We start from the raw sequence: 16168 nt of genomic DNA on the forward strand, positions 1-16168 counted from the left end.
CCCCTACCGCCATCCTGTTCATGGCGGGTTTCCCGCCATGAACAGGATGGCGGTAGGGGGTGTCTGAATCCCCATGGCGGCGGAGCGCGCTCCGCCGCCATGGAGGATTCAATGGGGCAGCGGTAAACCGGCGGGAGACCGCCGGTTTACCCTTTCTGACCGCGGCTGAACCGCCGCGGTCAGAATGCCCTCGGGAGCACCGCCAGCCTGCTGGCGGTGCTCCCGTGGTCGGTGACCCTGGCGGTCACCGGCCGCCAGGGTCAGAATGACCCCCAAAATGTCTTAATTCCTTTCCTGTTATCTTTTCCCAATTTAAACAAATAAGTAATCAAATCAGAATCCAGAGTAGGAGTAATCGTAACCTTTCCATCAAGTACTGGTTGAGAGCATTCATCCCTCATTGCATTTCTCTCCTCTTTCTCTAAAGTTTTCACAATCTTGACTTAATATAGTCCCTCTGATACTGAATAATATTCTTCTTCAAAATGTATTTTCTCTCTAGTCTGATTCGACACCTGCTGTATAGTCTCCTGAACTACAGACTGTAGTTCCTTAGTTAGAATTTTCCTAATAATTTCCTCTTGTGAAGTATTTTCCCCACTAGGCTCAATCATAATGGCAGCCTTGCACCAACTTTGTATTTCCTTATTGATTATAGCCAAATAGGCAATGTCATAAGTATATTATAACTGTTACCCTTTTTGATGCTCTATTGTGAAAAAATATGGTTGTGATTGTTACGAACCATCACCTGATTGCAAATTGCTACAACTGTTCCCATGGAAATGGGCTCTGGCGCCAAATTCTTAAAGAAAACCTCATTCCTGTTTAAAAAGAGCCCATCTCCTTCTGAAATAGACGCATTTGGCACAGTGTGCCCGACGTCAAAACCAACCTCTTTTGCCTTCAAAAAGAGGCCCGAAAGACTTGTTCCCCTTGGAAATGACAGTGTAGTCTTTTACACTCATCACACATGTTTGCCCTCATGAGACAATAGAATGTGAGCATAGGACTCACACGCTCAATAACAGTAATTTCCCTTTTTTCATTAATTTAAAAAAATCCTACATTATAAATAGCCATAGAATTTGTGTTTCCTTACCTTATTAATACTTTTCAACACATTTATCAAAAATATAAAATCTCTAAGATCTACACTTGAAAATGATCAACTCTGAGAATATTGAAACTCCTAATACACATTACCCATAAATTGGGTATGAAGAAACAACTATACAATTTATCTCATAGTATATATTACCAAAAACGTATCATTACACACATTTTAAACTAAACATAAGAAGAGTACTTATCTGCTCAGAAGCAGCAAACAAAAGAAGGAGAAAATAGTGGACAAACTATGCTCAGGGGACTCAAAATTCTGTTCCATTGTGATGTGTGTGTACATTCTATTGCAAGCTTTTAAAGATGTTGCTCAGACAGAAGTAGTGAATAAAAGGTTATGGATGCATCATGCTAGCCTCCTGTCTTGACATAAAATCACTGCTCAGTCTCCTCATTCCAGAATGTCATAGTTCTATATTGTGTCACATGGCAACAATTGCCCAGAGACCTCAATTGTGCTCACACAATACAACATATCTCATTTTTTTCAAGCACAATAAGATAACTTTAAATGGATAAACATACATAGTAAACTCTGAACAATAAACATCATCAATATATTAATAAATAAAGTGAAATCAACCACAAAAAATGATAGGTTAAATAAATACATTTTTCTAGATTGATATTGATACATGTTAAACAATTGACAATAGAAGTCTCGTATTATTATTATTAGGTGCATACACAATCTTCCAGATATTTAGGAGGTCTCCTGAATTGTGGTGTAACATTTCTGATAACACCAAGATAAGAATGCAATAGACTTCCACTCTTAGTTTGACTCTCACCCTTCCATATGCCAGATTCAATAGCATGACTTTTGACCAACGTCCTCATATGCCACAATTTTTCCTCTAACAAAACTTTATTTCCCTTCACATCACTTATTATCTTAGGGCATGACCACTTGGAATAACCCTTTTTATGACCTTCCATATGTGTTCTTACCCCCTCTCCTTTCTTGAAGTCCTTATTACTTTTACATTATGCCTTTGCACATATTGATCTTGATAATCATTGACCTTTTCCAATAACTCAAGATCCACTTTATCTTTAGCTGTCCTCTCCATCCATGCATGGACATCAGTTGTACAAGCTACTCTTGCTTTCAATAGGAAAAAATGCGTTTCTCCTGTGACTGAGCATGGTGTGGTTCTATAATTCCACAGAATATTCTTTATTTCTTGTTTCCACTTCAAACCTGCACATATAGCCAGTTGTACAGATTCACTCAATGCACAGTTACACTCCTCCACCAAGTCATTTTCACTGGGACAATACACAGCAATTCGATAATGGTTGATACCTTCCATCCTTAAAAAAAATCTGTGAACTCCGTTGATGTAAATTGCAGGTCGTTGTCTGATATCTAGGTTTCTGAATAACCCTCCCTCCTGAAAATTTCCTTTCAGAAAGAGATTCCATGAGTGGCTTTGATCTCTCTTGTTAATGCTACCTCGGGCCACATAGAAAAATAATCTACTGACACTAAAGCATATCTGTTTTCCTGTCCTAAACATTCATATGGCCCACAGATATCGGTGGCTAACCTTTCCCAAGGTCGCTTGGGAAAAGTGGTAGATACAATAGGGGTGTCAGTGACTGGATGAGACTTGTCACAGCAAGTGTATTGTACTCAATCCCTCACAAATGTATCTACATCTTGATCCATTCCCGGCCACCAGAAGTTGATACATGCTTTAGATTTCATGTGAGATATTCCTCTGTGACCTTCATGCCATAATTCCAAAAATTAGCTGCGCAAGCCCTCTGGAACCACTAATCTGTATCTCCTCTTGACAATAACATTCAGTACCAAGACTTCACTCCATGCAGGTAAGTAACTACTCAGTTTTTCTCTTTCATCTTTACGTACTCCCAAATTACTCTGTAACTTTTCCACAATTAATTTCCTGCTTTGATCTCCACCCAACATTTGTTTCCATTCATCCTTCCAATAGCCCCCTTACACATCTCATTTACTTCCGCCAACACCCATTCCTAATATTTGACATTCTCACTCTCTTCCAATAGCCTTGACAAACAATCTGCACTCAAGTTTTTACTACCTGGCACATAGTGCATTGTAAACGTGAATTCTTGTAATTTGTATACCCACTTGGCTATACAAGGTGTGGCCTTCCCAGCACCCTTGGTGGAAAAGAAGTCTGATAAAGGTTTGTGGTCAATCTGTAATTCAAATTGTTTTCCCCAAACCTATGTACGAAAATATTGTACATCCCACCACCCTGCTAAGGCTTCTCTCTCAAACGTGGAGTAAATGGATTTAGCTCCTTTAACAGTATGGGATGCAAATCCCACAGCTCTTTCACACCCTTCACAATCCTGCATTAATCGAGCACCCAAACGTTTACCCACTACCATCAGTGACCACTATGTTTTTTTTCGTTACGGTCGAAAGGTTTTAATACTAGTGCCTCAATGATAGATTTCTTCATGACTTCATAGGCATCTCAGCATTCTTTGGTCCATTCGTATTGCACACCTTTCTTCAACAATGCTCTCAGAACATGTACCTTCTCTGCAAAATTTGCAAGGTACTCCACTTCACTAACCTCAAATTTGCATTTTTCTAAAGCAATCATTAGTACCGTTTGCTCCAACTTTACCAATACCTCCTCTAACCTAGCATCATGTTCACTCTTGTTGCTTCCCCACACCAGCATGTCGTCTTGACGTCTGAAAACCCACTCAGCCACAGTCTCCATGCTCTCTGAAACACTGCGGATGCTCATGCCAATCTGAAAGGCATGTGTATAAATTAATACGCTCATTCAGCTGTATTAAATGAGGATAGGTGTTTGGATTCAGCATCCAGGCGTATCTGGTGGTATGCACTGGACAACTTAGCGTGGTGTAACATTTTGCCCCTCCTACACTCATTAACAGTTCATTGATGTGGGGAAGTGGATGGAAATCCACCCATATGCAACTGTTCAGATCACTGAAATTGACACACATTCATATCATGCCGTGGGTCTTTTAGGCAATTAAAAAAGGGCTAAGCCATTTCAAAACTTCATTGGGCTTCGTAACCCTAATATGGCACAAATTATCCATTTCCATCTTTAGTTGTCTTCGCAAAGCCAGGGGAATATTGCGAACCTTGCGAACTTTCTGCACTGTATTCTACTTTAGTATAATGTGGTGTTCAAACATTTTTCTAGACAACCTAATTCCTTGCCGAACAGATTAGGAAACTGATAACTCCACCTTTCTATAACATTCAACAACACCTGGTCAGGGTGATTGGGATCTAATATAATCCTGAGAGACTTCTGTTCTCTCCATCCCAAAAGAGTCTTACCTTTTTCTACAACATACACTCTGGGGCATGTTCTCTTCCCTTTACATTTCAGTTCAGTAAAGAAATACCCCATTATAGGTAATTTAACTCTGTAGCACCTCTCCTGTTCTACATCTTTATGAATCAATGTAGAACCTTTGATACTTTTCCACACTGCTTTGTCAAATAACATGTAAGGTGAACACAAATCAGCCCACACATGCACTTTCGCACCATTCATTTTATTTTCATATTTAGGAGCCTTATACAGTCTCAATTTAAAGTCACTGTCACCTTTGTCCACATTACAAACTACCTTCACCTCCACCTTATCCTCATCTGTGTCAGAATGTGTGTAATCGTTTCTAAGCTTCCGTTCCTTCAACAAGCACACACCGGATTGCAGTTTATTGGAGGCCACATGAGCCTTTCTGACCAATCAATCTTCAGTTTTACCACGCTGTTCATCCATAAGTGGTTACAGTATGAAAAACATTACTAAGTAGTGTCCTGACAAATATAACTATTTGATTTCACTACACTCTTCAGCCTTAAGGTGACTGGAGTGCCTACCTAGAGTGGTGGTTTCACTACACGATCCAGCCAAGGGGTGTTTGAAATGCACTGAAGGTTATGTGGTGCTGTATGATTGTAAAATTGGTTGCTTTGTCATTGCATGAACTCCAGTCCTCCCTCTCAATATTCTTCTTCCTCTTGTTTTTTCTTCTTCGTCTCCTCTCTGTCGCCTATTATGATCACCTCCACCTTTTTAATCCTGCTAACTCCCTTTCCTCTCACTTTAGGTGTGTCAGGGGCAACATTGTACTGCTAACCCAAGCTTTCCGCAAGAAGTTCATCATTCCCGACTTCGAAGACTTTACCAAGAGCGTGGACAAGCTGTATGAGAGTTGCAGGAAGATCAGCGAGGGGATGGTAAGGGATATGTGAGCAGGAATGAGCATCACAGAGTGGATATGGTTATGCATGTGGAAGTTACAGGAAACCTGAATGTGGAACAGGAAGGGATACAGGTGCCACATGCCACATTCACACTTCGGTGGGAGCATGGAAAGGAATCCTAGAGGAGTAGGAAGATTTGCAAGGTAATTGCAAGGTATGTAGAAGCATCCGAACCATGTTAGGGAACTCTGGGTTGTTCCCCACTGTTAGGTGTAGATCTTCTCCTTCTCACAGAGTACATTTATAACATCAGCCACATAACTGGCATCCACGACAAGCTAGGGAAGTGACATTGGGGTTGATTGGAGTGGGGTGGACTGGATGGGGTGGATTGAAATCCGATGGGATGGATTTAATTGAGGTGGGGTAGACAGAAGTGTGGAGAAAAGCTTTCAAACAAACACTTTTGAGTTAGACAAGTTACCTGAATGAAACTATGCTTCTCTTGGTGAACTCTGTTAAGAATTCTACCGGTTAGAAACTGCTTTTACCTTTCCAGGCTGGCTTGGATAGCTCTATGTCAACCCAAAACTGCGCACTAATAATAAAATGAGATGTGGGCGTCACACATTTACCCACCTCTGCTACAGTTCAAGGAGGCTCTAGATCCATGCTCCGATATGCCATAAAAGCAGTATTAAACACATGGAGCCCCTCACACTATGCGTTCACCTCCCTCCAGGTTTTTTTTAATTTAAAACCCTGCAAGCTTTGCAACCTTCAGGAAGATTGCAAAATTTAATTTGCAAAAAATATGTTCAGCAAATGTAGGTTTCGTAGGGAAATCAGCGGAAGCTGGGTGTATAAAATTATAACGAGGTCGATAATAGCCTACAGTAATACTGCATCCACTGTATAGCCTACCACTGTTTGTAGCTCTTTTGAACTATTCTTATTATGCAATACAGCGATTAGGGCAATGCCGTGAATGTTACACAATTGTCACGCGATGTAAAGCAGGCAGTATAGTGAGCCCGACCCAACAACCTCATTTTTAGTAAGAGAATTTTCTTCTAAAATATTATTTTGGGAAAATGTCTCTGCAAGTGAAGTTTTGAAAGGTGGCAAAACTTTGCAACATTTACAAAGGGCAGAGATTGGAAACTTTGCCTGAAAGATGTACATTTCCTGCTCCGCTAGCTGTAGCTGTCACTCTACAGCTGTTTCCTGCTCAGGGGTGGGCATTTTACACCTGAGGTGAGCAACGCCCTTAATGAGGTGCTTGGCAATCGGGGGCAGGGTTCACAGTGGCTGATTGCTGCCGACTGCCCCACTGTGCTCCACCTTCTACTTCCATCTCACGGTTCCGGCTTGTAATGTCTGAGGGGTGGTCTAGCCTCTGCTGTGCAGGGCACTGAGTATGAGGGTCTCCTCTTGTTGTTTTGCTTCCTTTTCTATTTGTTTGCCCTTTTTTATGCTCCAACAATTATTTTCAGTGCTGTGTCTGATTTTGCTCTCCGACCTAAGCCTGGCCTCCTGTTTTAAAGACAACTGCTCGTTTACCAGCCAAGTCTCATCATTACCGCTGTTCACTTTTAGAGGTGCTCAGTACGATGTTGGGTCTGGGCAGGCTAGGGTCAGGGCTTAATAAAACAAGCTTTGGCAAAGCCAATAGGTCTCTCCTATACAAGAGCTATTGGCATTGGCAATGTGGTTTTTCCCTGTTGTACACCAGTGTGGCTGCTGAAAATTAGTGGTGTGAAGGGTCCTAGCATGGAGAATGGGAGTGGAGTGTCTTAGACTGGATTTGTTGGAGTACAATGCCGTAGAATGAAGGAGGGGGAGTAAAGTGTTATAGAGCTGAGTAGAGGGGAGTTGAGTTCAGTGGCAGAGTGTCGTAGAGTGTCATAGAGTGGAGTGGCGTAGAGTGGAGTGGGTAAATAGGGAGGAGTGCATTGAAGTAGTGGGGTGGATTGGATTGAGTGGCGTGAGGTGGATTGGAGTGGGCGGACTGGATGGGGAGGACTGGATTGTGGTGGCATGGATTGAAATGGTGAGGTAGTTTGGATTGGGGTGGATTGGAGTGGGGTTGATTAAATTGGTTTGGGGTAGGGGAGTGAATTGAAGTGATAGGACTGGGTGGAGTGGACTGGATTGGGGTGAGGTGGATTGGATTAGAGTGGGGTGGTTTGGAGTGAGGCGAATTAGACTGGAGTGGGGCGGGCTGGAGGAGGTAGATTTGACAAGACTGGAGGGGGTGGAATGGATTAGAGTGGGGTGGATTGGATTAGAGTGGATTGGAGTTGGATGGATTAGAGTGGGGTGGATTGGACTGGGCTGAATTGGATTGAAGTGGGGTAGATTGGACTGGAGTGGGGTGGACTGGACTGGCTTGAGTTGGATTGGAATGGGGTGAATTGGATTGGATTGGAGTGGGCTGGATGGATTTGATTGAGTGGGGTGGACTGAGCTGAGCTGGGGTGGAGTGGATTGGATTGGGGTAGATTGGGGTTGATCTGAGTGGGGTGGCTGGCATGTGGTGGATTGGATGGGGTGGATTGAAATGGGATGGATTTAAGTGGGGTGGGGTAGACTGAAGTGTGGTGGATTAGAGTGAGTGGGGTGGATTGGATTGGGGTGGAGTGGAATAAGGTGGGGGTGAATTGCATTGAAGTGAGGTGGATTGGAGTGGGGTAAAATGGATTGGACTGGGATGGGGTGGGGTGGAGTGGAGGGAGGTGAAATGGAATGGAGTCTGTAGATTGGAGTGGGGTGGGTTGGCAATGATTAGACTGGATTACAGTGGATGGATTGGATTGGAGTGAGATTGAATGGACTGAGTGGGGTGAATTGGATCGGGTCGATTGGATTGGAGTAAAGTGATGTGGTGTGGGGTGGGCTAGATTGGGTTGGGTAGTTTGGATTGGGGTCGGGTGGTTTGGGTTGAAGTGGATTGGATTGGGATGGGGTGGAATGGATTGGAGTGCAGAGATTGGATTTCGTTGGGTTGGGGTGAATTCAATTGGTGTGTGGTGGGGTGGATTGGATTGGTGTGGGTTGGACTGGATTGCAGTGGGTGAATTAAAATGGGATGAGGTGGACTGGATTGGATTGCAGTGGGGTGAATTGGAGTGGGCGAATTGGAGTGGGCAGATCATTTTGGATTGGGGTGGGATGATTTGTTTTGGATTGGAGTGGAGCAGATTATTTTGGACTGGAGTGGGACACATTGTTCTGGACTGTAGTGGGGCAGAGTGGCAAGGGTTAGATTTTTGGGGATTGGAGTGAAGCTCATTGGAGTGGGGCAGATTGTTTTGGACTGGAGCGAGGCAGATTGGAGTGGGTGGATTGTTTGGATTGAAGTGAAGCAGATTGTTTTGGACTGGAATGGGGCAAAATGGAGAGGAGCAGATTGTTTTGGGTTGGAGTGGGTTGGACTGTGGTGGATTGGAGTGGGTTGGATGGGATGGAGTGGGGTGGATTGTATTAGGTTGAGGTGGATTGATTGGAGTAGGGTAGATTGGATAGGGCTGGATTGGGGTGGACTGGATTGGAGTGGGGTGGGGTGGATTGTGGTGATTTGTAGTGGGGCGAATTGGGATGCAGTAGGGGGACATGGATGAGGTGGATTGGACTGGATCGGGGTGGGTTGGAGTGGGGTGGATTGGAATAGGTGGATTGGGGTGAGGTGGATTGGATTGGATTGTGCGGATTAGAGTGGGACGGATTGGAGTGGTCGGATTGTTTTGAATTGAATGGGGCAGATTGGAGTGGGGCAGACTAGAGTGGAGCAGATTGGATTGGGGCAAATTGGAGTAGGGCAGATTGTTTTAGATTGTAGTGAAGCAGATTGTAGTGGAGCATATTGATTTGGATTGGAGTGGGGCAGATTGTTTTGGATTGGAGTGGGTGAACTGTTTTGGATTGGATTGGGGCAGATTGTTTAGGATTGGAGTGGAGCAGATTGGTGTGGGTCAGATTTGAGTGGGGCAGATTAGAGTGGGGCAGATTGTTTTGAATTGGAGTGGGGGGATTGAGGTGGATTGGATTGGGTTGAGTTGGAATGGGGTCAAATGGATTGGTTTGGAGTGGGATAGATTGGACTGGGCCGGATTGAGGTGGATTGGATTGGATTGGATTGGAGTGGGGTGGGGTGGGGTGGAGTGGAGTGGATTATAGTGATGTGAACAGGGATGGAGCAGGTGGGTTGGGGTGAAATGGATTGGATCAGGGGTGATTTGAGTGGTGCAGATTGGAGTGGGGGCATATTGGTGGGGAGGAGATTGGTGTGGAACAGAATGGAGTGGGATGGTTTGAGGTGGGGCAGATTCGAGTGGGAAGATTGTTTTGAATTGGAGTGGGGCATATTTGTGTGGGGAAAATTGGAGTGGGGCAGATTGTTTTAGATTGGAGTTCGGTGGATTGTTCTGGATTGGAGTGGGCCAGATTGTATTGGATTGGAGCAGATTGGAGTGAGGGAAATTGGAGTGAGGCAGATTGTTTTGGATTGGAGTGGCGTAGATTGTTTTTGATTGAGTGGGCAGATTGGAGTGGGGCAGATTAGAGTGGGTTGGGAGGATTGGAGTGTGGTGGATCGGAGTAGATGATATTGAGTTGAGTTTGGATTGGAGTGGACTGGTTAGGATTGAGTAGAGTGGATTGGTGTGGGGTGAAGTGGGTGGATGTATTGGATTAGCTCGTATTGCATGATTATGTGTTAAAGCATCATTTCAGAAATTACACATAAGAAAGAAATAATGTTGCTTTGCAATATTTAGAACACAATAATTGTCAACTTTTGAAAGCAGTGGCCACGAGCAAAAACAAAAGAAAACATGAGTGCAAAGTCATAAAAGAAGACTTGGCAAAATAAAAGAAAGTTAACTATAGAAAATAAATCTTTACAATTTTGTTTGTATTGCTGGGCAAGTTTTTACCCATCACATGCCTTCTGTTTGCATGGCAATAAAAGTTAATAAAAATAAACAAAATAGTGCCTCAATCATAGTGGGAGCAGCAGACGGGCACATAATAAATTGAATTAATCTGTGCTTGGTTCCTGCTCCACTGTAAGGAATGGATGTGACCTTTGCAGTACACTGGCCAATTAGAAGGCTGCAAAGAGGAAGGGCACTGATGCCAACAAATGGTAACCAATAGGCAGGATCTTAGCCCTTTTTGTAAACAAAAAGTTCTCTCAAGTAAGGCATGCGCTAGTGCTTGCACATGCAGGCTCGACTCTAAACAGAGAAGAAGGAAGGGTCAGGTCATTGTAGATTAATTAGGTAACCAAAAACAGCCATGATAGCGATGCTGCGAATAATGTTGGCCATGTAGAGCAGTGAGGTGGAAAGTAGTCACACAGCTCTTAGTCGCAAAAGATCCTTCCAATGCCGGTGGCCAATCATATATGGCAGATGTACCGCCCCTCCCTGTGGTCAGCAATGGCTGATACCAAGACAGATCCATTCCAGAGGAAACTATCTATGGATTATCTCTTTGTTAGGTGCAGTCTTCTGTGGTTAAAGGGCACTTAGAATAGGCAATGCCATAGCATTGTGGCCCTCCGTGCCATTAGATAATCAGGCAAGATTCCTGATCATCACAGACCATGATGCTTACTGTATCGAAACGGCTTCTTTCACCCCAAACTGGCTAACTACTACATCCTCTTATCGGAATTTAAGAACAGGTTGTAGAGGAATCTGTCAAATATTCCTTCTGACTTATCCAATAAATTCCACGCTGCACAGAATGAGGACCAGCAGATGAGTATTTCTCTGCCCACCTATGCACTGTGGCCTGCTGGCCAGGGTAGGAATCCAGTGAGGAACAAAGCATTTTAAGCTTTGTTGAAGTTGCTTGTGCTATGATAAATGGCACAGGAGGATGTGGTGGATCTTTCTTTCAGGGAGAAAGAGCTATTTATGGAATTCCCTAACAAATAATTGATCATTTCCAAGTTAGGCCCTGAGGGCCACCGCTCACCAAAAACTGCCTCAAAACCCATCCAATGTGTGGTGACTGCCTGCTATAAAGAAAGCCCCCGTTCCTTGCAAGGGTTTTTTCAAATTCACAAACAGCTCAGAAGAGCTGTAATTTGTTCTCCACCACCTAACATTAGAATCTCATGTTACAGAGCACAAAGAATGCTATTTCTGTGGAGGATAGTTTTCCCTCCGTCTGCAAGCACTGCATTTCATCACCGTGGCCCTGTGGAACTTATCGTGATATGTCATAAGTTTGAATTTCCTGTCCTTACCACTACCATAGCCCTTCCATTAAGTCTCGGGAGCTCCTAGTGGTGGGACAGAAGTGGCTCGATTTGGGTCATCAAGCTTCTGCACCCAGGGAAGAGACCTGGTGTTTTTATTTAGAGTTTTTTTTGCAGAGGACCCAACAAAATGCAGTCTTCATACCATCTAAGCCCACAAATGGTCACTTTGTAGCATTTTCTGTCTATGATAGAATGACCCTTAAGGTGCGTACATCCTAGTGTTTGTCCGTAACATGCAGAGCCTTCGTTTGATGGCATGGGGCATCCACTACCAGTAGAGGACACCCTTTTTAGTCTTGCCTGAGTGCGCATGCACTGTCACTTGCTAGACATTTTGTTTTAGATTAAAAGGTCTTAGAGTCTGCTCATTACTTACCATTGGTTGGCTTCATTGTCACTCTTGTTTGCTTACTTCTCATGTGCCCCTGTGCACTGGTTTCACTTTCTCTTCATTTGTTTGTCCTTTCCCTGGAGCATGGACCAATTACTCCTTCCTGACGGTGTCCAGTGTCCTTCCACTGCTCAGGCACTTTCAGAGGTACTTTTTTATTGTATTTGCAGCACTCCATAAGACTGCATGCGTTTGCAGGCTGTCTCACACCAACACTTGTCCCTCATTGTTACTTGCACCCCCTCCCACCCGTCCCAAGCCCTCCCACCTTCCATTGCTTGCCCTGCCCCTCACCCCCTCCGGCATTCCATTGTTGCTTGTTTGTAACTGATTCAAAATCACAGGGTGTCACCGTCATAGTTAAATTGCTGCTCAATCAATTAACTTAAACAATTTAAACAAATGCTAATAAAGTAGTCATTTTTTCGATTATTTCATGTATTTGCTTCAAATTTCAAATCTAAAACCAGGATGACAGCTACCGAACTCCAGGTATACTCCGGAGGCGTTCGTCTTCAGTTTATCTATGCGCTGCCATTTCTTTCCCCAGAGTATATTTCAGCCCCTTTGTTAGTCCTTTGCAGCAACACTGAACTCAGGCCGCTGTACCTGTACAGCCAGCCCCATCGAATACCAAGATAATCACTTTCTATTGAGTAAGTTTGTTTCCCACTATGCAGCCAAGCAAGCACTGAAATAAGGAATTATGGGAGAAGGTGATGAGACCCTCTCAAGCATCTGCTATGTATCACTGCGACACGAGTTGAGTCCGAGCGAGACAGAAGCTGTCTGTTTTATACCTGGTTTTCCTGTGGTGCCAGTGAGTAGAGCTATTTATCCTTCCATCACAAGGGCTGTTGTGCAAGGAACCCCAGTGAGTTTATTCAAAAGAAGTCAGCGATTTGGCTTTCTCAATTTTATTTGTGCCATGTTGTTCCGTAGCCTGGCTGCTGTGCAGTATGGTTGAAAGTAAAAAAACACAGAAAGGGCTATGACGCAGTGCAATAAGGCCAAAAAAAACAGCGACAAAACCAAATAGCTCTACTATTTGGCTTTGTCAATGTTTTTTAAGCTCTATGACACAGCCAGTGTTGAATGCATAATAACACTTTTTTTTGTTTACTTTCAGCCCAGCTGCTGCACATCATAACTAAACAACTTTGACAAAGCCAATAGCTCTCGCATAGGCATGTTGGTCTGCAGCAGAGAGAGTGAGAGTTTTATTTTAGAGATTGATGGGAACTGTGTAATTCTCCGACTAAATCTTAAGTTTAGGGATGTTATAAAAAGTAAGCTCTGTCTTGTTACATTTGTTTTTCTCATTTTTTGCTCAATGCCTAACTTTTTTCGCTTATTTCTTTCACTGTTGCTCCCCACATATTTTTATTTCTCGTCCTTTATCACCCCTTCCTTGCTTTCCCTCTCATCCTTCATCCCTTCCTATCTTTTAATTCTCTCCCTCGGTGTACCACCGCCTACCCTAGATGACACACTTCCTCCCCTCTGTTTCATTAATTCACTCACATTTCGCTCATTCTCTCCAGGTCGCCAATTACATTCCCCAGTTGGCCAAGTTCGACCCTAGCCTCTGGGGCGTTTCTCTTTGCACAGTGGATGGGCAGCGGTAAGGACTAATCATAAGAATAACGTATTCTCCGTTTTGTAGCAGTGTAAATAAAAGGTATAAATACTGTCCTGACATAGTGGTATTCATTGTATCGATCTTGAAGGATGAAAGGCTGAGTGCGCGTGCGCACCACTCCCCATTTCTGCCTGTCCTACTGTATTTGTAAAAGTACACACATTTGAGTATGAAAGGTTTTCTTGTTTCATTATTTATGTGGGTCTATTGTGTTAATATTTCCTTTTCTGTGACCCATTCTCAGCTCTCTATGATAGCCTCTCAAATTATCTGTTTTTTCATTGTCTCACTTTGGACAACAGCCAATTTTTGGTCCAGACCCCAAGCTACCCGGCTTGGCCTAGCAAGGATAAAGGTCTTGTCTATTAACCTTTAGCCCATACTTTGTGGCTATCCAGTTGTTTAATGGAACTAAGCAGTGCAGAGAAACGTCTTTTAGTATAGAAAAACCAAGAAAGCATATTTTAAAAAGCAGCAAAACAGTATTTGTTTAAAAAGAAAGTAAAAACCAAAAGATGGACAAAGTAAGGCAGAGGGTTCTGTAGCGTTTGCCTGGGTTTGGGCTAACCCATGATGTGGTCAATGGGAGAGGGAAAGCACCCACCATCTCTATGGAAGAAGAATGGCTGGGCCGACGCAGCAGCCGAAAAAGGTCTAAATGTAATAGGGAAGCGCGCGAGTGGAGTTATAAAGCGCGGAGTGATAAAGGAGCTGCTGTTATCCTGTCTGGCTGTGTCGTTCCTGGGGCCCACTCTACACTGGCGGCGAGGGGGCCCATGCCACCATCCTCGTCCACCTCACGGCCCTCCACTACTTTCTGGGAGCAGTCCCAGCGTGATATCGCCTGCTGGGGGACTACCGGCAACAGTACACGCATCTGTACGCCCGCCACCTGCTGGCTACCTCGGCTCGTGCCGACTGCCATGCGGCGCAGTCAGAGCCGGAGGACTATGCGTCCCTGCTGCAGTGAGGATGCTGCGGCGCTCCAGTATCATGCCCTGGGGCCCCCCTGTTGCACTTTCCTGGAGATTGTGTCTTTGCCATGCCTGCCAAGGGCCCAACGATGTTTGACGTAATGTGTCCTCCCCCTTACGGTCATTGAGCAGGTTAAAGCGTTTCCAACCCAACGTTTCGTAATATAAAATGGAACGTGAAAAGGCCTGCTAGACGGAATTCTGTTTTGGATTTTCCGGGGAAAATTACAGTTTCATGTAAAGCCTGTTTGCCCCTGCAAGAATATTAATCCAATGGCCACTAGAGGGCACTGTTTGTCCGTGATGCCCAATCTCGAGAGGTTAGCAAAGTATTCTTAGCCAGAAACTGGCTTCTCCACACCCTTAGAAACAAGAAAATAAAACTTTATTGGTGTATTTCTTTGACCAGCACGTTTAGCAGTAGAAAAATAATCTGTACTCAAGAAACCAGTGGCTGTGTTGCATTACCGATGCTTATCAATATACTTACAAAGACACGTTAAACACAATCCAAACGCCCTCCCAATATTATTACCACCGGAATTATGCGATTGTGCGGCATATTTTACCAAAATATTTTGTTTCTAGCTCCAGTGGTTCAAAAGTTACTAAAAATACAGAGGCACATTTCGCCTGGCAGTGGAAAGCCCTTTAGCAAAGCTGGGCAGGTCATCTTTTGTTGCTTATTACTATATTCGAGTGTTAAACTGGTACTAATAAGGTGCAACCAATACTCGGACACTGTATGAAGTAATACTATTAAAAATGTGCCACATTATGCAGCATAATTTGCCTTTTGTTGCTGCATAATTTATTGAACGCTGCAGCATAAATTGGTCTTCTCCTGTTGCATAATTCCAGTGGCCCTGATTATAGCAAGGGCCTGTGCCTATGAATAGTAGTGGTATCAATACCGTTGTTCTCTTTCTTTGTCCATGTTCAATCCCTCTTTATACCCTATTCCTGATATGACACGTTACACCACCATCTTGTCTGTCTTTTTGCTTTGTTAGACACTCGATTGGGGACACCAGGGTGCCCTTCTGCCTGCAGTCCTGCGTGAAGCCCCTGAAGTATGCCATCTCTGTGAACGACCTGGGCACAGACTACATCCACCGGTATGTTGGCAAGGAGCCCAGCGGCCTGAAGTTCAACAAGCTGTCTCTGAACTACGAAGGTCAGTTGACCATGATTGGCTCTGGTAATTAATGCAGGGGCAGCCAGTGTTACACACTGACCCATGCTTTGTCCAGTTTGTTGCCCGCCAGGAATATGAGAATCCCTCATACTCGAGCTCTGGATCTTGAATGGTTGGTTGACTGGGGCACGAGCCTTCTTCAAACAACAGTCACAATCCCTTGCAGGTTGAACCCCAAAAAGTCACTAAATTAACCTGTGCTTATCCCTCGGAAGCTTGGCACAAAAAGCAGTCAGGCTAACTTAAAGGCAATATGTAAAGTATGTATGCAGGACACAAATAGTAATACAGTGAAAACACAACAAAATAAAAAACCTGCACCAATTTAGAAAAATAGAGCACATTTTAATA

The 16168-nt window shown here is 43.9% G+C and overlaps 1 protein-coding gene across 1 annotated transcript in view; it reads left to right on the forward strand.

The window, feature by feature from the left end:
- The window catches only part of GLS2 (glutaminase 2), a 208452-nt gene that overhangs the window by 102143 nt on the left and 90141 nt on the right, over positions 1 to 16168 (forward strand). The window contains exons 4-6 of the mRNA XM_069230693.1: positions 5239 to 5368; positions 13548 to 13627; positions 15633 to 15796. Of these exons, the coding sequence (XP_069086794.1) occupies positions 5239 to 5368; positions 13548 to 13627; positions 15633 to 15796 (374 nt within the window). The remainder of the gene's footprint in view (positions 1 to 5238; positions 5369 to 13547; positions 13628 to 15632; positions 15797 to 16168) is intronic.

Source organism: Pleurodeles waltl, chromosome 4_2 (assembly GCF_031143425.1).
Source record: "Pleurodeles waltl isolate 20211129_DDA chromosome 4_2, aPleWal1.hap1.20221129, whole genome shotgun sequence".
Lineage (NCBI taxonomy): Eukaryota > Metazoa > Chordata > Amphibia > Caudata > Salamandridae > Pleurodeles > Pleurodeles waltl.